At 46.3% G+C, this 23,708-nt stretch overlaps 5 protein-coding genes across 5 annotated transcripts; 2 read left to right on the forward strand and 3 right to left on the reverse strand.

Moving 5' to 3' along the window:
• Window positions 1-740: 740 nt before the first annotated feature.
• On the forward strand, window positions 741-6,702 carry BHQ10_006463 (uncharacterized protein; the record flags this gene model as incomplete). Its single annotated transcript, XM_040879052.1, has 5 exons — window positions 741-4,148; window positions 4,293-4,499; window positions 4,556-5,140; window positions 5,197-6,585; window positions 6,649-6,702. 5 exons carry the CDS (start codon window positions 741-743, stop codon window positions 6,700-6,702), a joined length of 5,643 nt encoding a protein of 1,880 aa, XP_040734967.1.
• A 218-nt stretch (window positions 6,703-6,920) lies between these two features.
• On the reverse strand, window positions 6,921-8,517 carry BHQ10_006464 (uncharacterized protein; the record flags this gene model as incomplete). The annotated part of the gene is made up of 3 exons (XM_040879053.1): window positions 6,921-7,062; window positions 7,126-8,219; window positions 8,281-8,517. The coding sequence occupies 3 exons, from the start codon at window positions 8,515-8,517 to the stop codon at window positions 6,921-6,923; spliced, it is 1,473 nt and encodes a 490-aa protein (XP_040734968.1).
• A 622-nt stretch (window positions 8,518-9,139) lies between these two features.
• On the forward strand, window positions 9,140-13,538 carry BHQ10_006465 (uncharacterized protein; the record flags this gene model as incomplete). The annotated part of the gene is made up of 6 exons (XM_040879054.1): window positions 9,140-10,452; window positions 11,158-11,447; window positions 11,514-11,936; window positions 12,012-12,196; window positions 12,698-12,842; window positions 12,916-13,538. The coding sequence occupies 6 exons, from the start codon at window positions 9,140-9,142 to the stop codon at window positions 13,536-13,538; spliced, it is 2,979 nt and encodes a 992-aa protein (XP_040734969.1).
• A 204-nt stretch (window positions 13,539-13,742) lies between these two features.
• Window positions 13,743-16,213, reverse strand: BHQ10_006466 (uncharacterized protein; the record flags this gene model as incomplete). The annotated part of the gene is made up of 2 exons (XM_040879055.1): window positions 13,743-16,084; window positions 16,135-16,213. 2 exons carry the CDS (start codon window positions 16,211-16,213, stop codon window positions 13,743-13,745), a joined length of 2,421 nt encoding a protein of 806 aa, XP_040734970.1.
• A 1,071-nt stretch (window positions 16,214-17,284) lies between these two features.
• On the reverse strand, window positions 17,285-19,103 carry BHQ10_006467 (uncharacterized protein; the record flags this gene model as incomplete). The annotated part of the gene is made up of 2 exons (XM_040879056.1): window positions 17,285-18,317; window positions 18,373-19,103. The coding sequence occupies 2 exons, from the start codon at window positions 19,101-19,103 to the stop codon at window positions 17,285-17,287; spliced, it is 1,764 nt and encodes a 587-aa protein (XP_040734971.1).
• Window positions 19,104-23,708: the final 4,605 nt, after the last annotated feature.

The following is a 23,708-nucleotide window of genomic DNA, read 5'->3' on the forward strand; positions in this document are numbered from 1 at the left end:
AATCCTGGATGCTTTCCTTGTGCAATCGTACAAGATCATTCGCCGCGAGTTATTGAGCGCTTTACCTTCGACCTCCCCCCATTTCTCAAGTCTGCTTGATATAGCAAGATGGAGGAGTCTTGGCATCCAAAACTTGGCTGTCGAGCATGCATTGACGACTGTTTACCAGATTGGGCTATTCATGCGGTAGGTTCCCAACCAGTTCCATATCATCATGTAGCGTTCAGGGCATAGGTGAAAAATAATAAATTTAGATTGCCACAAGGCTTTAAGTGTCGCTAACCTACTTGTATGATTGAGGCATCTTCATAAACGACATGGCGTATACCCAACCCCGCTGGACACGATTGTTGTTGGAATTTGTACCGGTAGCATAGCTGCTGCTGCCATAGCTTGCTGTAGGTCACTGTCTGAACTACTACCACACGCTCTAGAAGCTGTCAAGATCTCTTTCCGTGTCGGTCGCCTAGTATTGAATGTTGCAAATTGCATCGATATCTCGTCTTCGGCAGTGGACTCATGGGCACTATCAATCCATGGGTTGTCGAGAAAAGAAGTCACGGAAATGCTTGTGCAAGTTGTAGAGTCACAGGTAGGTCTATGTCACCGTATCTAAACAATAATAGCCATTTTTCTAACTCCACCACAAATGGGTGTCATAGGCAGTTCCAGTGACTTCAAAGCCATACATCAGCGGTCTGTCACTTCGCAGTGTCATTGTTGCTGGTCCACCTAGTACTATGGAACAATTGAAAAAGTCCCGACCCGTCACATCGTCGAAGTACGTCCAGTTGCCTCTTCACGCTCCTTATCATGCCCGCCACCTCTACTCAGAGCAGGACATGGAAACAATTCTCACGCCAAGTATTCTCATTGTGAACGAAAAAAGGGACTATAAAGCTATCCCGGTTATATCAGCTTCAACTGGCAGGATCAATATCCCTTCAACGATGAAATCTGCCCTGGAAATAGCCGTCCGCGATATACTACGTGATGAGCTCCGATTAGACTTGGTTCTAAAGTCTCTGTCTACCGATATAATAGAGCTATCAGATACCGACAAATCGAGTATTATACTTGTTCCAATTGCATCATCAGCGGTAAATGGATTGGCTGCCGCTTTACAGGACAGAGGTATCGACGTCAGACTAGACATGGATTCGGTTTTGGATCATGGAATACCAACCTCTAACCACATATATCAAGCTTCTTTAACCAAAACTGCGGTTCCGACACCTATCGCAATTGTGGGAATATCCGGACGATTCCCGAGCGCCAGTAGCATGGATGAATTCTGGGATGTTCTTGCAAAGGGACTTGATGTTCACAAGACCGTACCATCTCAAAGATGGAACGTTGCTTCCCACACAGATGCAACTGGTAGAAAAAAGAATACGAGCATCACACCATTTGGATGCTGGCTCGATGAACCCGAACTATTTGATGCGAGGTTCTTTGGAATCTCACCACGAGAAGCAGCCCAAATCGACCCAGCGCAGCGTTTAGCGCTTGTGACGGCATATGAAGCTCTCGAACAGGCAGGCATCGTTCCTGACGGTAGCCCATCAACCAAAAGAGACCGTGTTGGGGTTTCCTATGGGGTTACGAGCAATGACTGGATGGAAACCAATAGTGCGCAGCAAATCGATTCATACCTCATTCCTGGGGGCAATAGGGCTTTTATACCTGGCCGAGTCAATTACTATTTTAAATTCTCAGGTCCAAGTTATTGCATTGATACTGCTTGTTCCTCTAGTCTTACTGCCATTTATATTGCCTGCAATTCATTGTGGAAGGGAGAGGCAGATACCATAATAGCCGGGGGAACGAACATCATAACGAATCCTGACTTCACTGCCGGGCTAGATCGTGGATTCTTCCTGTCTCGCACCGGGAACTGCAAGACATTTGATGAAACGGCGGATGGCTATTGTCGAGGAGAAGGCGTTGTCACGTTGGTTATGAAGCGGCTAGAAGATGCGCTGGCTGAGAATGACCATGTGCTAGCAGTAATATCTAACGCGCACACAAACCATTCCGCGGAGGCGGAGTCAATCACCAGGCCGTTTTTCGGTGCCCAGAAATCGGCTATCGACCACGTTCTCGCAGGCGTCAACCCGGACGATGTTTCTTACGCCGAAATGCATGGGACAGGCACGCAGGCCGGTGACACCACCGAGATGACCAGCGTTCTAGCCTCTCTGGCACCGGCGACTCATGAAAAAGGGTCTAGACATCATCCCTTGTATCTAGGTGCAGCTAAAGCCAACGTAGGCCACGGTGAAGCTGCCGCGGGTGCTACCAGTCTTGCAAAAGTAATCTTGATGATGCGTCATGACACGATTCCACCCCATTGTGGAATTAAAACAAGGATAAATTCTAAATTTCCTTCGGACCTAGCTTCACGGCAAGTTTTTATTGCATCCAAGCCAGTAATTTGGAAACGAGATGGGGTGTCACCACGCCGAGTCTTGGTCAACAACTTTAGCGCAGCAGGTGGGAACACCACTTTACTCGTTGAAGATGCACCTCCAAAGCCGAAAATTGACAATGAAGGTAGTCTAAGGAGAGACCCTCGCTCAATCAGCGTTGTGACTGTGTCTGCTAAGAGCTCGCGCTCACTTATGAACAACTTGCAAAAGATGCTGGATTTCGTAAGCTCTGATAACCAGGAAAGACCCTTTGATCTACCGTCCCTGGCATATACCACGACGGCACGGCGGATGCATCATGCCCATCGTGTTGCAGTTACTGCAAGCTCTCTAGGATCTTTAGTCGAAGAACTCAAACATGCACTAGACACGAAAGTTGGCAAGAAGAGAACGGTTTCAGCTCCCGCAACGATTTTCGCGTTCAGCGGACAAGGCTCCCAGTACATTGGGATGGGCAAAGTTTTGTTCGATACGTTTTCATCCTTCCGTACCGATATTCATCGCTATGACCAGGTGGCTCGATCACATGGTGTTGCTTCGATTCTGCCATTGATTACGTCAACGACAGGAGATATTTCACAATTTTCCTCTTCAACTATACAGGTCGCTACAGTCTCCTTACAAATGGCTATATCCCGTTTTTGGCGTGCATGCGGCATACAGCCTGCTGCAGTTATTGGTCATAGTTTGGGACATTATGCAGCACTCAACTGTGCAGGTGTCCTCTCGGAAACAGACACAATTTTTCTCGTCGCTGCCAGAGCCCAGTTGCTCGAGAAGAATTGCAGATCTGGAACGCATTCCATGCTTGCCGTAAAGGCATCGTTGACAGTCCTAGAAAATTTCCTGAACCATAATCACATGGTTGAAGTCGCTTGCATTAACAGCCCCGAAGACGTCGTTCTGAGTGGCCTACATCAAGACATTGAGGACTGTGCTAAAACACTTCAAAGTAGCGGTATCAAAGCTATCCCACTTACAATCCGTTATGCATTTCACTCGGCTCAAGTAGACGGTTTGCTGGAAGAATTTGTAGTACGAGCCCGGGCGACTTCATACCACGCTCCTTCGGTACCTGTGATATGTCCGCTGGAAGGAAAGATAATTGACAAAATCGGCGCTGTTGGACCTGAACATCTAGCAGCTCACTGTCGCGGTCAAGTTAATATCGTCCGCGCCATGGATGTTGCGGACAGAGGAGGTCTATTATCGCGTAATTGTTGTATCCTGGAGATTGGAGATCATTATACGTTCTCAAATATGTTCAAATCGATTTTTCAAAAATCAAATACGCGGCCAGATATCAAGATTATGCCTTCTATGATAAAGCACATAAACACTTGGAAGACGGTCTCGGAGGTACTCTCTTGGCTTTACATGGCTGGAGTGGATATACAATGGCGCGAATATCACAGAGATTTTGTCTCAACCCTGGATCTCATCTCATTACCAGCCTATAGCTGGGATGCTGAGCCGTACTGGATCCAATATGTCAATGACTGGTCTCTGCGCAAGGGTGATCCTCCGATCATTTACCAGAATGGCGAGGAAATGTCAACTGCAGTTCAGCCCCTAGATACTACAGTTTACGACACTCTACAGGAAGAAATCGGACAAACATCGGGACTCCTTGTTGTGCAATTGGACTTATCTAGGGATAGTATGAAGGGTTTAGTCCAGGGACATAGAGTCAATGGAATACCATTGTGTACACCGGTGTGTTATTGGTTTCCCTATGTGTTTCAAATCCTTTCGTATACCATCCACTACCTAATGTTTGCTGTCAATTTTAAGCAGCTCTGCAGCAACTGTAGTTGTTGGGAAATATGAGTTGGTTGAGCATGAACTGACTGTGTACAGTCCGTATATGCCGATATCGCGTTCACCTTGGGAACATATCTCCAAAGACGATACCAATCTGTAGAAAATCGAAAGGTAGTGACTATATGCGACATGGTACTCGAAAGGGCTCTTGTGGCTCAAGCAACGAGCCCACAGTTGTTACGCACGACAGTAGAAGTTGACTGGTCCAAGGAAACGGCAATTTGTAGCTTCTTAAGCGTTGATGTGAGTAACTCTTAGTCTGCAGTGGTTTCAAATGTGCAGATTACTTGTTTTCCTAGCCAAAAATCACTGACTGGGAACAGGTTCAGGGAACAACGCTTTTCAAGCACGCCTACTGTTCCATAAAATTCCGTCAGGAACACATACTCAAACCCCAACATGCAAAAGAGGTACAGCGCAAGATTGAGAATCTACGCGAAGGAGTTGCCTCAGATAGGTGTTACAAGTACAATAAGTCAATGATATACCGCATGGTAGCGACTGTGGCGGAGTTCGACTCTAAGTACAGGGGACTGAAAGAGATCATTCTTGACAGCAACGCCATGGCTGCGAGTAGTATTGTTGATTTCCGAGCCCTTACAAATCTGAAAAGCGACTCGCTGTGTTCGCATACCCATCCGGCCTATATTGATGCCTTCTCCCAGGTCGCTGGGTTTGTGATGAATGCAAATGATAATTCCGATCTTGAAAATGAAGTTTTCGTGAACCATGGCTGGGAATCTCTTGAATTATACACTAACATTGATCCCAATATCCCATACCAATGCTATACAGAAATGTCGAGATTCGAAGGTAGCTTATATCAAGGTTCGATAATCATAATCAATGGCGATAGCGTGGTCGGAAAGTTTGAGAACATAAAAGTGAGTCAGTTGAAGCAATATTGGCAGCTTTACTCTACTGACTTGTTTTCGCCTAGCTCCTCGGGGTCAACAAGAAGATATTACATTCCATTCTATCACTGGGATATAAAGCACCATCGCAAGTTAGCGCACAACCTCGCGAGTCCAAGTCCTTCATCCATACTCCGTCTACTGTTTATAGTGATGAAAGTGAATCCCTACTGGGAAGTAATGTGAATGCTAAAATTTCCATGATGTTTAAAATCATCAGTGAAGAAAGCGGCGTGGGTGACGAAGACTTACAAGATGACACACCTCTCGCATCCGTTGGAATAGACTCACTTTTGTCGCTGATTATAACCAGCAGGCTTAAGGATGATCTCGGATTCTATACAAATTCTGGGATTACCGTTTTTGACGAATTTCGCACGGTAGGCGAATTGAAAAATGAGGTCATCAAGTTCTTCAGTCCCTCATCAACATTGTCGCCGTCATCAAAAACGAGCGATTCTTCGACAATTGTCTCTACAGGAAGTTCTTCACCTGTGGTGACTGAGTCATGCACCATAGAAACATCCCAGGAGAGGCACACACAATTCAAAGACTCAAATGACATAACCACAAGCTTCGAGAGCCGCTCGTCAGTCATCTTACAAAGACCTTCAGTTGCATCCAGTGTGGAAGTTAGAGGAAAAATCTTGTTTCTTTTCCCAGATGGTTCAGGCTCCGCTCTATCCTACGTCGACATCCCCCGTGTAAATGAATCTGTGACCATTATAGGTTTAATATCACCTTTTCGAAAACATCCAGAAGCCATGAAGACATGCAACCTGGATGAACTCATCTCCATATATTTGGCTGAGATTCGCCGTCGTCAGTCTTGCGGCCCGTATAACCTGGGCGGTTGGTCCGCTGGAGGCATTCTCGCATTTCGCGCAATGACTGAGTTGATACAGCAAGGTGACACTGTAGAAAACCTGGTCTTAATCGACTCACCAGATCCAACCTCAGGGCTCGGTCGGCTTCCTCAAGGGTTTTACGATCATTGTCAGGAGCAGGGCATCTTTGGTCAGATTGAGAAAATCAACATTGAGAATAATGTCAAAAGCGGTTTTGCGGAGGAACAAGCTGGTGGTCACTCTAAAGACTACACACAGGTTCCCCCATGGCTGATTCCGCATTTCAATGCTACGATTGATATGTTGCATGACTATCACGCTAAGCCCCTGATGAAACATGGCGAAAACATTGTTGAGCCCCGAGTATCGATTTACCTGGCTACAGATTGTGTTTTCGATGGGAATGACTATGCTAGCTTCCCTACCATGCCGGGAGAAGCTGCTCACAACACGAAGTTTCTGACAGAACCACGCACTGACTTCAGCGCAGGAGGGTGGGCACAACTTTTTCTGGGACAAGAAATCCAAGTGCAGCTTGCACATGGTGCGAATCACTTTTCGATGATGGTAAGTTTTGATATTCATATAGACTATTCTTTGTCGTTCGCTTACATACATATCATTCTAAAGCATGGGAAACACGCTGAAGCACTTGCACGATTTATCAATTCCGCTTTAGCGTGAGATATCGACTCAAATTTGAGAAAAATCCATGGATATCGCTATGTATATACGCTTCAGCGTCAGTCTACTATGCCAATATTTACATGTCTCCTAAATATACCCAGCTCTTTGGACCTGACTGAATTCCATTCAAATTTGCCAATGACAATAGTGTCAATAAAAATATCAGAGACATGACAGTCTTCACTTTTGGCAAGTAACTTTGGAATTTCCGCACATCACTTCTTGTCACCATCAAGCGGGAACCAATAATTGAATCGACCATAAGGATCATATATATTTTTAAGATCCTGAAGTCTTTGAAGGCTCTGGCCATACACAGTCGTCAAACTTTCGTCTCCGAACGCGTTGTTGATATACCTGGAAGCGGTTAGCTTTCATTTTTTCCCAGAGAGAGACCTCTAGGGCGGAGAGACCACATACGTGCTATTTTTCTTTAAGCCTGAACTCAGCCTCCATTTGTCCCTACAGAACGAACCAAAAGCTAGAGCGCTTGCATCAAAGCTGGAGCCATTCCATACCAGGGAGGCTTGAGCATTGAAACGAATTGTGGAGCGAAACGGATAAGCCGTAGAGGAATCAGAAATAGAACTAATCTGCGCAGTAGAGTATGCATCCAACAGAATAACGCTGTCCTGAGCTTCCGGATGTAAGAGAAATTCTTTATATGCGTCATAAACTACTTCCCATGACTTAGGTTCCAACCCCGCAAGCCCAGCACCAAAGGACGGCTTGTTACCCCCTTTGATGCACGACGTATCCTGGGCAGCATTCCAGTCTGGATACGATATAATTGAGGTATTATCTGCCACTGGGCCTATTTCGTATATTGGCGCAAAAGCGGCCTTGCCTTGAGCCTCGGTGCCGTGATAAAACACGGTGAGAATGATGAGTGGAGAGACTGACGCGTTCCCAGAGCTTGCAAATGTTAGTGACATGGCCATCCGGGGTTGGAGCGTGATATCGTTCATGGTTTGGATCAGAGTACCAAGCTGACTCTCTTCAAAGACAAGAGGGCCGAGCCAAGCGTTCAATGCGGTCGAATTGACAGGATATGATTTCACCACGGCCGACGTGACTGCGCCAAAATTTGGTCCGGCGCCACGCAAGGCCCACCAGAGACTCTCGTCGTATTCTGCATCAGCACTAGGTGTAATAGTTATTGCCTGTCCAGACGCAAGGACTACGTTTAGGGAGACGACATTGTCCAGCATGAGCCCGTACTGGCCCATCAAATAACCGGTTCCGCCTCCCAGTAGAGCGCCCAAGTAGCCAATGCAATTACATGTCCCAGATAGCACCAAGGCACTATTGGAGTAAGCACTTTGAATCATTTCCGACATCAAGGTCCCGCCTCCAAGGCTGACAAGTGTCTTCTCGGAATTGAACGTAACTCTATTCAGAGCGGCAAGGTTGATGATGACGCCGTTGTGGTTCAGCTGGCCTAATGTAGTCGACGAACCGTGTGCACCGTTTTGGACTAGGTATGGTATGCTCTTGGAGTTGCAAAATTGAATCTGAATGCGTGAGACATGACAGTATACTATGCCTATACTGTATTGCAGGTTTTAGGCTTACCGTAATTTGTACGTCCTTTTCTGCGGCCACGTTTATGATCGCGATCGGCTGTGGTGCATCGTAATCGCTCCATCTAGGCGCATCTGAGGTACTCCATGAAATCGATGCATTGGGAGACAGCTGAGTCCGGAGGTTGGCTAGGTCAGTAGCAGCAGTAATGGAAGCAACAGCGCTGCTGGCAAATATGCAAAGCCAGTGCCAGAGAATGGTTAACCTAACAACAGAATAGAAGGCCATCTTGGATTGAAAGCTGATTGCAGCAGAACGATGAAGGTACCTGAAGTACCTGAAATACCGACAGGGACAGTAGAAGAGAAAATTCCACGTGGGCGGATATTTTCTTTTCGGTCATCCAATAAACAAAGACAGGGCATTTCTTTGCTTGTATATGAATGTGCTACCTAGTTATACCTTGTCCTCTCAAGTGGCCAAAGCCCTTACGGTAAATGACCGTACGTATGCATCGAAATACCAATACATGATTACAATCAATACCGAGACGGTCATTGCAGTATTCAAGATCGCTAAAACATCGAGACGTCAGCATGCAAAAGATGCATCGCTGATGACCGTGCAGGATCGTGTGAGGGCACACCAGACTTTATTATGTAAAAGCTAGAAACTTGCGTCTTGATATTAGACTTTGCAAGTGGGATGTGGATTATCTCGATGATTGGGCAGAGATAAGCCTAGAGACAAATTACCCCATACTTCCAAGAACATTCTTAGTTCTAATTAGCAAGTTTCCCCTGCTCAATACCGTATCATCATAAAGAATTACACCTTCTCCTTGCGCCGTCTAAAGATCAGAGTCCTTGAGTCCTTGAAAAGACTAGAACAATTGTGAATAGACGCCACCATGCGCTCCCACCATGGCTGCGCCCGCTGCAAACACCGACGCCAAAAATGCGACGAAAGGCGGCCCAGTTGTACGCGCTGCGAAGAAGCCGCTGTGAATTGCGAGTATGTTATTAAACTCAAATGGGATGGTCGTGTACCGAGAAAACAAGAGCAGACATCGAGACGAAGGAGGAGGCGGAAGGCTGCTTGTTCTATTACTGCGACAGAGTTAGAGAGTTTGCACCACAGTCCACCGGCTCAACCTTCGATAGATGAGGAATCCAAATTGATGGAAGTAGACGCTTTCAAAGCCCTATCTTCCCGCGACAAATTACTGCTGAACCATTTCATAACACACGTCTCCAAATTAATGAGTCACACCTCGGTCCGCGAACAAGCATGTCAAATCCTACCCGTGGCGCTGGAAACACCTTCCTTACTATACGCTACCCTAGCATTTTCAGCACTTCATCTCTCGACTTTGATTTATACTAATTCTAGTAATGCAACTGGGGGTGGGATATGCGACACATCGGTTGCCGACATTCTTGCGTGCAGTATCACACATCTACGGCAGGAACTCGAAGACAAGGATCCTACATGCAATGTCAACCATACGCCGGGTCTGTTGCATACCGTAAAGACTCTCTGTCTTTTCGAGATCTACTCCGGTAAATATGACTCATCCTGGCGCGCACATCTCAAAGGCGCAAGGGCCCTCCTCAAGACCACATCGACCGGTCTATCGACAAATGCATCCTCCGGGGGCTGGTTGATAGCAAGATGGTACATTTCCATCGAAGCTTTATCTGCATTAACGAATGACGAAACTCATGATGAACAACAACAGGTAATTCAGCCCATGATCGATTCAGTGGTTAGCCAAGGCTCTATGCTGGATATCTATGCCGGTTATTCGGCTGATTTGCACTTGGCGTTTAGAGATATTGGGTCCTTGATGCAAAAATATGCATCTAAAAAAGATGAATCCTGCGGTGATGACATTCTGTCAGACCTGCTGAGGCATTGCGATGAATGCATTGAAATCGAACAACGGGTCGAAAACATGATCCATCGCGACAAGGATGGCGGACTCAGAATTTCCGCTGAAATGTCTCTGAGTGCAGAGGAAATTCGAATGTTTACTGCTTGCAATACTGCATACCAGTACTCGGCGCTTCTTCATATTCGTCGACGATTATATAACATGGCCCCCGAGTCCGGACAAGTACAACAGTGCGTCAGAGGTATTCTGGATGCAGTGTGTAATGTCTTACCTGTTACGGTATTGTCGCCGTGGATCTTGCTTACGACGCCTATATTTACCGCGGGGTATGTCTAGTTCTACTCTGAAATTTGAACGAAGTTCTTATCTAACGATCCATAGTTGTGAAGCTATAGCCCACGATAGAGAGACAGTAAAACACCTTCTAACGGAGCTATACACGATCCTCCGGATTCGCAATGTTTTGAGAGCACTGGAAGTACTGGAACAACACTGGAAAGGACCAGATGATAGCTACGCGGATGTGGCTGATTTCCTGCCTTTCTGATGCCCCTTCTAGCCAGACTTCTTATAGTATAGCTCATGAGATTGATTAAACCATTATAGCGATACCATCATACAAAACTGTGGATGAAGATTAAGACCTCCAACGACTATATCTAATATCACCTTAGGCTATATTTTCCTTCCAAAACCAATACAGATAGATTGGAATTATTATTTTCAACTCTCTTTCATTCAGTCTGCCTTACAGATATATAGTAGAGTATTATACTATTGCGGCAATCCAGCTCCCTACTCCTTACAATTTAGCCTTTTTTGCCTAGCAAAGAACTATGTACCAAAGTAAGGGACATTTTAAGTAACCTAGGCTTCGATTTTATAAAAGAGGCGGGGKAAGCACATGGTCGAAGATAGAAATACGAGAAACCAAATATTTCGCTGCTGCCTACGGAGTGCATTTTTCAAACATGGGAATAAATGCATTGAATTCTTCTACAGACTGTTTGAACTGCGACTAATCGTCCTAGTCCAATCCAAAAAATGACGCCCCTCCATGCTGAATGGAGCTCATTTATTACGCAGAATCCCAACGTGCGCCATGACGATGATGGTCAACGAAATAGAGACTTCTATGACTCTCCAGCCGGCCGCGACTTAATTACAGAGGTATCGACGAGAGATACAACCGTTCCAGCCCGTGATGGACACAATATTCCAATTCGAGTATACACCGCGAAGGGACAGGGATTTAGGCATGGAGTGGTTATCTTCTACCATTCCGGTGGATTTACAGGTGGTTCCCTGGAAACCGAAGATGGTACGCTTGAAATTGTTAGCGAATTAGATCGTAAATGGAGTGATACAATTAACAGAACATACACAGTAATATGCCGATACATGGCCCTATCCGGTCCTCTCACCGTTCTCAGTGTCGAGTACCGACTCAGCCCAGCACATTTATACCCTGTCCCCATCAACGATGGTTGGGACGTATTTCAGTACATAGTCACCAATCTCTCCAGCTTAGTAGCAAACCTCGCTTCCGGAATGATCAACCTAGTCGTAAGTGGAACCTCTTCAGGTGGGCAGATCGCGGCTATCGTCTCTCAACGCGCGCAAACCTGGATGAAAGGGAATGTTTCTTGTGTAAATATCACCATGAGCGGTGTTCTGCTCAGAGCGCCTGTGACTGTGCGTGGGACGGAGGCACGGTATATTCCTCCCCCGTTTAGAGACTTGCACCAATCATGGTGTGCTGAATTGGAGACTGTTCGCCTCACGAGACAGGGAATGGAAGAGATTCATGGTATGTATTTCACTTCATATTGACTATATAGCTAGCATTCGCAACGACTAATCTCCTCAAACTATGTTCTCTCAGATACACTTGGAGTCCCGCCTGACGAAAGAGATAGTCCAGAAGCGTATCCATTATGGGGTCAATTTCATGGCTTACCAAGAACATACATTCAAATCTGCGATGTGGACATTCTCCGGGACGATGCTGTGTGCTACGCGCAAGGCTTGCGAGATGCCGGGGTCGAAGTGCAAAAGTCATTGTATACGGTATGAATCTCATAGCACAAGCGCTTAGCTATCATTGATTAAAGCTCTGACAGATTCAATTAACAGGGCCTTCCGCATATTTTCTGGGTCTATGCCCCCCATTTAGATGTATCAAAAAAGGCTCAAGAAGACTGTGTGCGAGGTTTGAAGTGGCTACTTACACCTGCTACCTAGATAGAAAAGCACGATTGTGCAACATAATGGGGCTGCACTTCTTTGCATTTGTATTTACAATCATATGTCTTTTACCCTTTCAATACAGAGTTGATAGAGGGCTAGGACGAAATAGGAAAGTCGAGGAGATGAACCTTAAAGTGCGATAACGATAAGAGCATCCACCGATTTTGAGGGGCATCAATCATCATCACTTTCCAAGATTGGTCTGGTATATATAAACACTACCACCTTCCAAATAGATAAGTAATCGTTAACTTTACAAAGAAGGAAAGGAAAGGAAGAAGAAAAATGCCTGTCCGAGCCTCAACCCTAATAAGCGTCCAGTGGCCCCCCGAGCCCATCTCGCCGGGTCCAGACACCCTCGTCCTCAGCGTGGGCACATACTACGTTGATCTACGCATGAATCGGGACGATGGCAGCATCTACTGGGCGTTGGCGGGGAGGAGGATTGTCGTTTCTGAGGAGCCAAGTACGCCCCTTTCCCTCCTTCCTTCCGCTCAATGATTGTTGAGAGTGAATGACTGACTTGAAAATGAAAACAGGAAAAGTGAAATTCACACATGAAATCGACTCTCATGACACCACAACCAATGACAATACTGAGAGCAAAGAGGCAGGAGAGGAGGAGGTCGCAGACGAAGGCACATTCACAAAACTGCCTAATGGCGACGATCTCGAAATCGGCGAAATGCCTGCGCCGCATTTGGGCGGGAAAGTGGCGGCGTATAGAGAGGTGTGGCGCGAGTTGAATGCCTTCGACAATGACATCAAAAATGAGGATGATCGAGTTTGTTGGATGCTGGAAAGCGTTGAGGTTCCGGAGGAAAAGCAGGAGCGAAAGGAGAAGAAGAGGGCGTTTTATTGTCGAGTTGGGAGGTTTTTTCTTGCGTTACGGCGGGCTGAAACGCGAGTCTCTGATGACGACCCAAAAGCAGTGGAGGTTGAGTTTTCGGGGATTAGGCAGGAATTCGAGGGCAGAGAGTGGGTGACGAAGTATAGTGTTGGTACGGAAGCGGATGATATGCTTCACATGTCGACGTCCAAGTTTGTGTTGGAGAATGTTAAGGGCGAAGATTCAGCGTGGAAAGTTGATGATCAGGTTGTGATCATAAATAAAAAGGATGGCACAGTACGGGAAGCTTGTGTTGTTAGGGCAGTGAAATGATCAATCCGCAGAAAGAAAAGGTAGATAGAAAAGGTATGTCCATGTATATTAGTATAGGACGATGCCTAAGTCGAGGAGAGTGGTATCAGAAACAAATAAACCCAGCAGATTCTGAAACAATCAACGCCATCCCTCTGGTATATCTTTTAAAGTACATGATGCTCCCTGACCTGCCCACATTAAGATCTATGTATAATATACAGATCATTGCATTACAGCCCCCCCACTGGTCCAATCCAAATTCCACCCCTGATCTAAATCCAGATCCAACGGAATATTCGACCATAGACTCAAGTTCTCATTATTACCCAAAAACCCACCCATAAGCCCGCCTGCCATTTGCTCCGGATTGTGGTTCATCGACATGCCCGCGTTCAGGTTCATGCCAGCGTTTGGTAGCGTGGTAATATTCTCTAGTTGGACGCGGGAGGAGTCGTCCCATATCGATGAGGTTACTGGGTCGTTCAAAGCTTGGTTGTGTTGTTGATCTGGGCAGTTGGAGACGGAGCAGCTGGTGAAATCGATGTTTGACTGCGGCGGGGKGTATAACCCAAAAGGGCTGGTTTGTTCGGATGCACAGCCCTTGACGGAAGAAGGTTGTTGACTGAAACAGCTGCTGCTGCTTGGTGTAGGTTGTTGTTGCTGCTGTTGATGAGCGGCGGATGAACGATTTCGGACTTTAAAGGCTTTTTTGCCTGGTATCACTGTGACACTGCCGAAATACGGAACGGAGACTTTGCAGGATACGGCTGACGGGCATTCTGTTTCCATGTTTTTGCTCAATCCCTCCAAAATCAGAAGTGACTGTTGTGCGACTGTGCCGGCTGGTTCCATCGCGGCGTGACGGAGTACCTCTGTCGTGGCGTCGATGATTTCCCAGTCCTTCTCATCCTGTTCCGGGCTGTAATTTGGCGCGTCTTCGGAGTATCCGATAACATTGATAATCAAGAGCATGGCCGCTGAAAAGGCCTGAAAGTCAATCAAACGGCATATGTACGGACTCATCATATCAGCAGATCGCAACATATTATATGAGAGCAGCGCATTCCGAGTCGATTCCAACGCAGCTTCTCGGCTGAACTGATACCGGCGGTCGCCATGGGATTGCAACATGAACGGCAAATGTAGCGTGGCCCGCATATAGTGAAACACAAAAGGCAGCAACAATCGCTCAGTCGCTTCATTGACGGAGATCTTCTGCTCCGGAATTCGTCGCTGCCAAAAGTGGTCTGGCATGGACCTTGCCTGGTCTTGCAAGTCTTGCTCTAGCTTGAGTGTTTCTGCAATGGACATCTTGGTCGGATCTTCCTGATTTCGATCGATGATTGGACCCATGACAAGTGATAGTTGAAGGCAATAGGTTTCCATATTGGGAGGCTCTGTTTTCAAGCGTCGTTCGACCTGTGGCCGATACAGGCGTTCCTGAACCGCATACGGCAGACCAAGAATCATGCAGAGGAATCGATCATTTAGGCCAAGTACTGTCCACAGCTTAAGACGTCGGTCGTACAATTTATCGTCTGGATGGGGATCTTTGGCTGTCGAGATGTGCAAACCGGCTAATTGAGCTAATTCAACTCCGCGCCTCGTCAAAAGCCATGCCTTTCGCGGCCGTCCAATGCTCGTATACCATTTAGAGAGGAGTAGTATCGCCTCAAGACTGGGCAGAGTGCCGCATAAATCCTCATCATTGATAATCAACCGGTCGATTGTATTTACGCAGCGATCGGCGTACTCGCTCGGTACGATGGGCATTTCTAGAGAATTGTAATCGAACCCAGCCGGAAGCTGGTCGATACACATCAAGTGGCACAGTATAAATTTGGCAACGTCTCCCGGAGAATTCGGTATTTCAAAGTAATCCCGCTCACCAACGAGAACTGACTTGTCCCGTTCAGGTAGTTCGGGAAACATTTGAACCCACACAGACCACCAATTCGCGGCCACATCTCGAATGCGACGGAGATCGGCACGTGGTGGAATCAATTTGACGAGCTCGTTCCGTGCTGCAATCGCTTTTGGTGAGATGGCCTGTGTAGCAGCGATATTCTGATTTCGTGTTGCCGTTCCCTCGGTGCGGGAGATAATATTATTATTGAGAATCTGAAGTACTGGAGCGTTCTCGATCTGATGACTGTCCGTAATAGGGGCGCCCTCGACAATTTCGCTCGCAACCGTGACGGTCATCTGCTTCCCCGAAACGGGGACTCTCGGCTCTGCTGGATTTGGTTCGAGATATTCGTTTATGTAATGCTTACTGGTCTGCGTTGGCGGATACTTGTGATGATCAATCTGTGCCGCTGGTGATGCGGAAGCCGAAGATGGGGTTGTATGTTCCATCCGCTGCAAGATATCTCTGACCACATTCTCAAGCTGCGTTACTCGCTCACGCAAACTGTAGGATTGCTCGCCGGATAGAGGGCCCGCGACCTTGGGGTCCACGGTCCCATGTTCCTGATCAATGCATTCGAATCCTCTGGTATGGCATTCATTGCATATATTCGGGCGATCAGTGTCGTATGTGCAACGTATTTTGCGTCTGCGGCCTGTTCGCGTTAATCTTAGACAAGTTGTGAGGGACTTTTAAGAAGCTCACATTCGATACAACTCTTGGTCCCCTTCCGCATCTTCTTTCGGGGCGGGCCCTGGGAGTCTAAGAAACGAGCTGCAGACATTATGTATGGGTTACCGTTGGACCGGATAAACTTCGGTGAACTTCCGGAGCGATGTCAAATGTCAGACCAGAGGGCTCACAACCTCAATTGATAACAGATCCGATTGTTCGTCCGTTAAGAGTGTAGCTAGCACAATCTATGAAAGTAAAGAAGAAGTAGAAGCTCAATATCAAAATCCAAGTCTTGCTCACACGCGACTCTTTTTTCTCTAGTGATGCAAAGACAATTGTGACAATTGGCCAGAAGCTTCGACCAGGCAGCAATATTGCTCCCCAGCCTAAAACTTAGATCCAGTAATTATCCGGATTTAGATTGGAGACAAGGCTTTAACCCCGAGTTTGGAGATTGATGACTGATGGGGCACGGATTAGTCTAGTGCAGCTCCGGAGAGGGAAGAGGGCGGACGAAAAGCTGCGACTCTGAGCAGTCTTGTGTGGTGGTTGTGTCAGAACACAGATATAAAGAGGCGCAGATAGCCACCTTGATCAATTACTCGCAACGTGGCATGTAGTATGCTTCATTCGTATGTAATAGTTAGCTCTTAATAGAAGCATCAAGAAGCAGAGTAGAGTTGATCAGCTAATCAAACGCCGAATGCTTACGAAAGCTGAGCCGGGACGGACGAAAACGGCCGGATCTAGCTTTCGCAAAAATCTGCGCAAAGATAGAAATTTGTGGAACGATCCACTCGGAAAGCCTAAAGATCTAAATTTTTCAGACTAAGAAGGTTAAAATTAGGGCTGACGATGGGGCGTCGAAAAGGCGTAACGGTGGACCATTGAGAAGCTGCGAATTGTTTCCCTATTCGAGAAAGGAATTAGGCCAAGAGAGGGGTGGTGGTGCCATGCTCAGTCATAGCTCCTTGGCCTTAGTCTGTAGCTTACATTACTCCGTATTTAGTAAGAAAATGGAGAGTTGATGGTGACCAATCTGGGTATTAATATATTTTCGCCCAACGCCAAAGCAGGGTGTCTAATTCTGTATATCCGTACGTATACAGGTCATGTCATGCATATAACAAATAGAGATGTTATGTAATAAGTAACGTCATTTCAAGCACTCTCTGAGGCTCTAAGCCATGCCAGGCTGCACCTTGCCCTTGAGACTCTTCCACTTCGGAAACACCGAAATAATGCAACAGAAGCCTCCCAGCGCAATTGCAAAAATGAACGCGACTTTGAGACCGTCCATGTAAGCTAATAAAATTCCCGGTAGTTGGTCTGCAGTAAAGACTTTACGCAAATCCGTGGCTCCAGTGGCGACCACAAGTGCGGGGTTCACGTCGGGAGCATAGATGGGCAATTTCTTCATCAACGTATTTGTGAAACCGGCCTGAGCACCAGAGATCCAGAGCGCGCCACCGATGGTCTGGAAGAAGAGCGTGACGGCGGTAACGTTCGAGACATCCGAAGAGTCGACGAGGGCTTGGTTGACGATGATGGCGATTTGGCTGCCGAGGCCGGCGCCAAAGCCGCAGATGACTTGGTAACCGATCCATTTGCTGTGACCGGTGCCAATATCGAAAGTGTAGATAAGACCTGCGCCGATGGTCTCGATGACTACGGCAAGAATCATGAGATAGCCGTATTGACCGAAGGCGGTAATCAAAAGTCCAGACATGATGGCGCCCAAACTGCTAGACAGAATAAAGGGGACGTTGCGCACACCGGACTGGGAAGCCGAGACGTCCTTGATGGATTGGAAATAGATGGGCAGGTAGTAAATCATGATGAACATGGGTCCAATAACAAACAACACGTATGCGCAACCGAGGGCGATGGTGCGATCTTTGATGATACGCCTAGGGACCAAAGCGCGTTCTCCAGAGTAGACCTGGACAAAGATGAATGCGATGACCATTAGACCGAATCCGACCAAAAGACCGACAACCTCAGAGTCACTCCATGCCTTGGATACACCGGCCCATTGCATAGCGAGAAGGTAGCAGATGGTAGCGCCAATGATGAGGGTTGTTCCGAGAGGGTCCATCTGGAGTAGCTTCTCCTTAAGAGGGGCGTCGACTGGTTTTGCTGTGGAAGGAGTCTGGAAGAAGAAGAGAATAATAGCCGCACTGAGACCTCCGATGGGGAGATTGATGTAGAAACTGTCGACCAGCATTAGCTTTGTCTTTATGGTTTCTATCGTGGGACGAAACTTACCACCACCTCCATGTCACATCACTGGTGAAAACACCACCAAGCAGAGGACCAACAACGCTAGCGACAGAAAACGTAGCTCCCAAAACACCAGTCAGCGCCGGTCTCTGGCTCGGCGGCGCCGAGAACGCGATAATAATGTAAACACCACTAGAAATTCCAGCACCACCAATACCCGCAATGGCACGCCCAACGATGAAAGCAGTACTATTCGGAGCCACCGCACAAAGCAAAGAGCCAATCTCAAACACAAAAATGAACAGCAGAAACGACGTCTTCAAAGGAAAGAATTTGTACACTTTGCCAGATGTAGACTGAAATGCGGCCAGCGTCAAGAAGAATGCGGACCCGTACCAGGCTACTTGGTCGAGAGAGTTGAAGTCATCTGTGATTTGCGGGATGGCTGTTGCGACGATGGTCATGTCCAGAGCGATCAGGAACATGGATAGTACCAAAGAGACGACAATGAAGATGAGTTTGCCAGCTTTGGGGTATTCTGTCTCGCCACTTAGTTGTTCTGCACCCAACTCAGTGGGGGATGATTCATCCTTGTCGACTGATTTCCGTTCGTTCTTTTCATCGTAAAGAGATGAAGGTGTATCATTGTTTGTGTCGCTGTTTGAGATTGCTGTATCTTTTGCTACGGCAGATGCGGACTCGGTGTTGTCGCGATAAGTCTGGCTCGAGAGAGACGAAGCTCGAGTTGCCGTATGGGCGTCTAATGAGGATGCCATGGGGGCGAGGTAGTCGCGTCGAACTTTCAGCAAGCAGTTGCTCAAGACCCTGATCTAATATGTCCGTGCTGTCGAATTATGAATGCAGAGAAAAAGAAATCTTTATCGCAAACCGGCCAGCGCCATCCCTATATATTCTTCTGATCTGACATGAAATCCACCTTTCTCAGCCATGACACAACCAACTTCCTAAAATCCGTGTACCCGATAACATTGGCAAACATAATGTCAGATCGGCCGAAAATTGCTTTCCCAATCAATAGCGTATTATAAGAAAACGGTTAGATTCAATTATCGAAGCTCCTATTTCTTTTCTTTTGCCGCACGTAAGCAATTGTGGGTCTAGATATGGACGATTTAGACAGTGGACACGAGCATCCTGATTAGATCCATATGTAGAACCTGATACGCTAGCTCTTTCCAGTATGATATACTACGTACGAAAGGATGAGCAATTAGGTTTCAGCCGTGAACAGAGCTGAGGCCGGCCAAGGCTGATATGAGTCCTCAAATTTATACTACGTAGTATGTATGGCATCCAATCCAACGAATGAAAAACACGGATTCGAGCGAGCCGCTAATAATTCACCAACCAATACATCTCGAGTGTGATGATAATTGGGCTGTTGAAGATCGAAGCTCCATAATCACGAACGTTGTGAGACGGACGAAAAGGTGCGCGATTACTAAGAAAGAAAGATTCGTAAAGACGGAGGTGTTTCGTCCGTAGTGCCAAGAGAGTTCCTGCTTAATCATCTGCGGACGAAAACATACCAAAGTATAGTGTAGTAGCAACCTACTAAATAATCGTTATTGTTTGTTGTACTACTAAAACACGAATATTCGCACGGAGTACTGAAAGCGACTCGGCTTGCCGCTCTGGAAAATGACGGCCAATTCAACTATAACTTGAAGCTTGTCGGCCATCCAAAATGTTGCAAATTACCATTCCACAAAAAAGCAACCCTTCAGAGGATTTTTTGTTAGAGTGTCTCATGACTTTAACACACGATACTGCTGTATTGGACCAATTTTTAGCGATCATTCATCGCTGAGCCATGGATAGCTGAAGCTGATTCCTTGCCACAAGGGAGCAGGAAGGCTGAGACTCGGAGACAATGATTCTGTATATCTCACCGGTTTGTTGAACATAACAAGAGCAAGCTGCTTTACAAAACCACTATAGTCATAACATCCCCCAGCAGCTTAGACGTACCGCGATGCGAGAGCTACGTTATCTTTCAACAAGACCCGTATAGCCAGGACTTCTTCCCAGATCGGCCCACCTATCAACCTGTTTACGATGGCATTGTGGCTTCAAACATATCCTTCCCTGCGGTGCCATGCACATCTGGGAACTGTACCTGGTCCATAATTCCATCTTTGGGTGCTTGTGGAGGGATGTCGGGTAATAAATTGGAGCACCTCCGACAACTGTCTGGGCAATGTGGGAGACATCGACGACAATGGTCTTGGTCATGATGCAATTATACGTTACCAGATGGCAAAAATCTGACACATGTCAATTCTGGCGAAACTTCCATAATTCTCCAGGATATGGCTACGAACGCAACACTCCACAACTCGAGCTCGACGGACACGCGTATCTCTTGAACTTTGAGGTTATCGGCATGCCTTATGTAATTAGCGACAGGTCAGGATTTGACACTTCTCGGCTTACTGCACAGGAATGCGCGCTGTGGTATTGCGTCCAGGCATACAATGTCAGCATCACTAGCAATGTGCTCGACCAAACCGTGGTCAATACCTGAAGTACCCTGTCCTTAACCGGCGACATTCCAACATTCGCAAACATGTCCTCCCAAATGTAGGTTTTTACAGACTTACCCTCCTAAATGCACGTTCTCTCAGCTTCTTCGTATGGTGTCGCTCAAAATTTAGTCATGGGGCGACCAAACCGGTCTTACCTCCATTTTCACGGGAAGAATCTTTCAAGGAGCAATCGATTCTTCGCACGACAGTACCGCTTCTTCTTCCGAACCTTTTAGGGTTGTACAACAATCCAACTTGATCCAAGCAATTTGGCCTGCATGGGGGGCAAACACCAGCCTAGTCCAATTGGTTTCAAACCTAGCGCGGAGTTTAACGAACAACGTCGTGACAACATCTCCTGCTGCTGCTTCGCATGATATTAAAGTATACGCCGAAACTGCATATTTGAACAGGTCGTTGTATATGTCCGATGCGTATGGATGGTTTTCCCCATCGTTGTAGTATTTCTTTGGGTAATGTTTCTGGTTTCGACTATGCTACTGACCAGATGCAGTGGGGTTGGTGCGTGAAAAAGTAGCACGCTTACATCTAAAGTATTGTAAATATATCTCGCTCAAATGCCTTGGTGAGAAATCTTATAGCAGAAGATAGGATAGACTTTGAAGACGCGCTCTAATCTGGTAGATGATGCCTAACTAAAATGAGGTTTTTAGTCTGGGTGAGATGTGCTGTATATTTATCAAAGTAGATATGCTTGGAATAGTTACTATTACTAGGCATCTGGTAATCTATCTGAGATAGAGTAGTAATATAGGTAAATTCGTGGGCTGTTAGATATTCAAAAGCAAGCTTATAGATGCTAGAGAAGATCTTGATGACACTATATCTATAGAGTTGATGTGAATATCTAGGATACGGTTTTAGGTCTCTCATTAAGCACAAGCGTATCTACCTGGGCTGGCCCTTTATCAGGAGCCTTATATATCACCATACTAATGGATAAGTCCTTCACAACCTCACTAAGGATAGCAAGCTCTAATACTTATATAATTGGCCCTTCGTACTATTTAGTATCATTTCCTACTACCTTGGGAAGTTGGTCTTGTCTAGAGAGGCGCAGAAGTATTTCCAGTCTGATGTCAGGTAGTAAGGTTCAAAGTGGCAGGGTCTAAAAACTCTGGGTTTACGAGCCTAAAAAGCGAAAACACCATTGCCTCTCAGAGAAGCTCAATAATGCTCATAGTTCTTTCAAAATAGACTTGATAAAATTTGTATCAAGAGACACTTGACCTGTCTCAGTAGTTTCTAGGAGGCGACCTAGCGAAGCTATTGCCATGTAGCTGGCTCGGGTGGTCGATAATCCTTGGACAAACTTGAAACTGGAACAATGAATCATATTATAGCTTGTAGTGCTCCACACTTCTATATGAACATCAATTTTGATTATTGATGATAATATCAACGTAACTTTGACTACCTAGCTAGCTATATGAAATGAACGACTGCAATGCCTTCCGGCAGTCTTCTGTCACTCCCCTCATGCCCCTCCTATTCCTTTCTCGGTGCGGGCATAGCTTCATGTTGAGCAAGACCTTTAAGGGGTGCAATCCATTTGACACGATCCTTAACAAACATTTCGAGCTCAGGCTGGAGGCTGTCGAGGTCGCCGATATCATCTAAAACACCTGGCTGGAGGATTCTTTTTCCATTGATACCCCCAAATCCATCTCCCCACCTGTAAATCATTGTACCTATGGCCAGTTAATCACGGCACTCTTGAGAAGATAAACCATAAATTGAAGATAATGACGGGCAAGTTTTGCCAGCTCTACTTACCACAGTCACCGCAAAAGCAATTGACAATTTTGTTTCCGCTGTCCGCAATCTTAGGCACTTCTTTCGGTACACCAAAGACTGTGAAGTGTTCGCTTGGAATTACGTAGTTGACACTAAACATACTCCCAGTGTAATGGCGGCAGTTGGAGCAGTGGCAAATGGCCTGAGCTCATTGATATTAGCTCGCATTTATACGGGAACATGGGTCACAAGCATTACCGTAAGCTCGGGCTCGCCAGTGTATTCGATTTTAATCTTGCCGCAATAGCAACTCCCAGTAGGCATGTTGGTACTTTTACGCGATTAGGTGGACTTCGTAAAGACAACTTTACAGCACAGGGAGTCCTGTTGAGCAGGTGAGCGGGTATGTGGATTTTATAGACTATTAGTGGAAAAGAAACTACTGAGTACTCGCCGGATACGAGACTATCATTAGAGACCTGCACAATTTGGAATTATTAATCATACATTATAGCCTGGGGTGTATTGGTAAGATTAAACAGACAATTGCAACCTGCAAGCAGTCCCACAAATCGACTCCAATGCTTGTCATGTAAGTTTTTACAGTCTTGTGGGGGGCATATAGCTAGCTGAGCTCTTATGACCCATAACCCGCAGTTCAGTATAAGACTTCAAGTTACGTACATAGCCCCCTATATTGGCGTATTTCGATTTTGAAGAATCGTGCCTGTCAAAAAAATAGCCTGAATTGCAGACTGTTCATGAAATCAGCCAAACATCTGATATGTGAATATGCCTTTCCTGTAACATACTACGAAAGAACCAGACACTCAACAACGTCGCATATATTATGAACCGCAACGGCTCATAGGCTTGAGGAAAGTGTACGAGAGGATCTGAAGTTTCTGAGATCCCAACCTCTTATTAGGCAGGAAATTAAAGACCACGCAAAGGGTTACATTTATGACATCAAGTCAGGCAAGCTGAATCTTGTGCATTATGCAGATTGACGTGCGCAGCACATGCAATTGAGAATACGAAGAGGGGGTTAAAAACCTAGGTACAGAATGGAGA

The sequence above is a fragment of the Talaromyces amestolkiae genome (genome assembly GCF_001896365.1).
Source record: "Talaromyces amestolkiae strain CIB chromosome Unknown scaffold12.1, whole genome shotgun sequence".
Taxonomy (NCBI): domain Eukaryota; kingdom Fungi; phylum Ascomycota; class Eurotiomycetes; order Eurotiales; family Trichocomaceae; genus Talaromyces; species Talaromyces amestolkiae.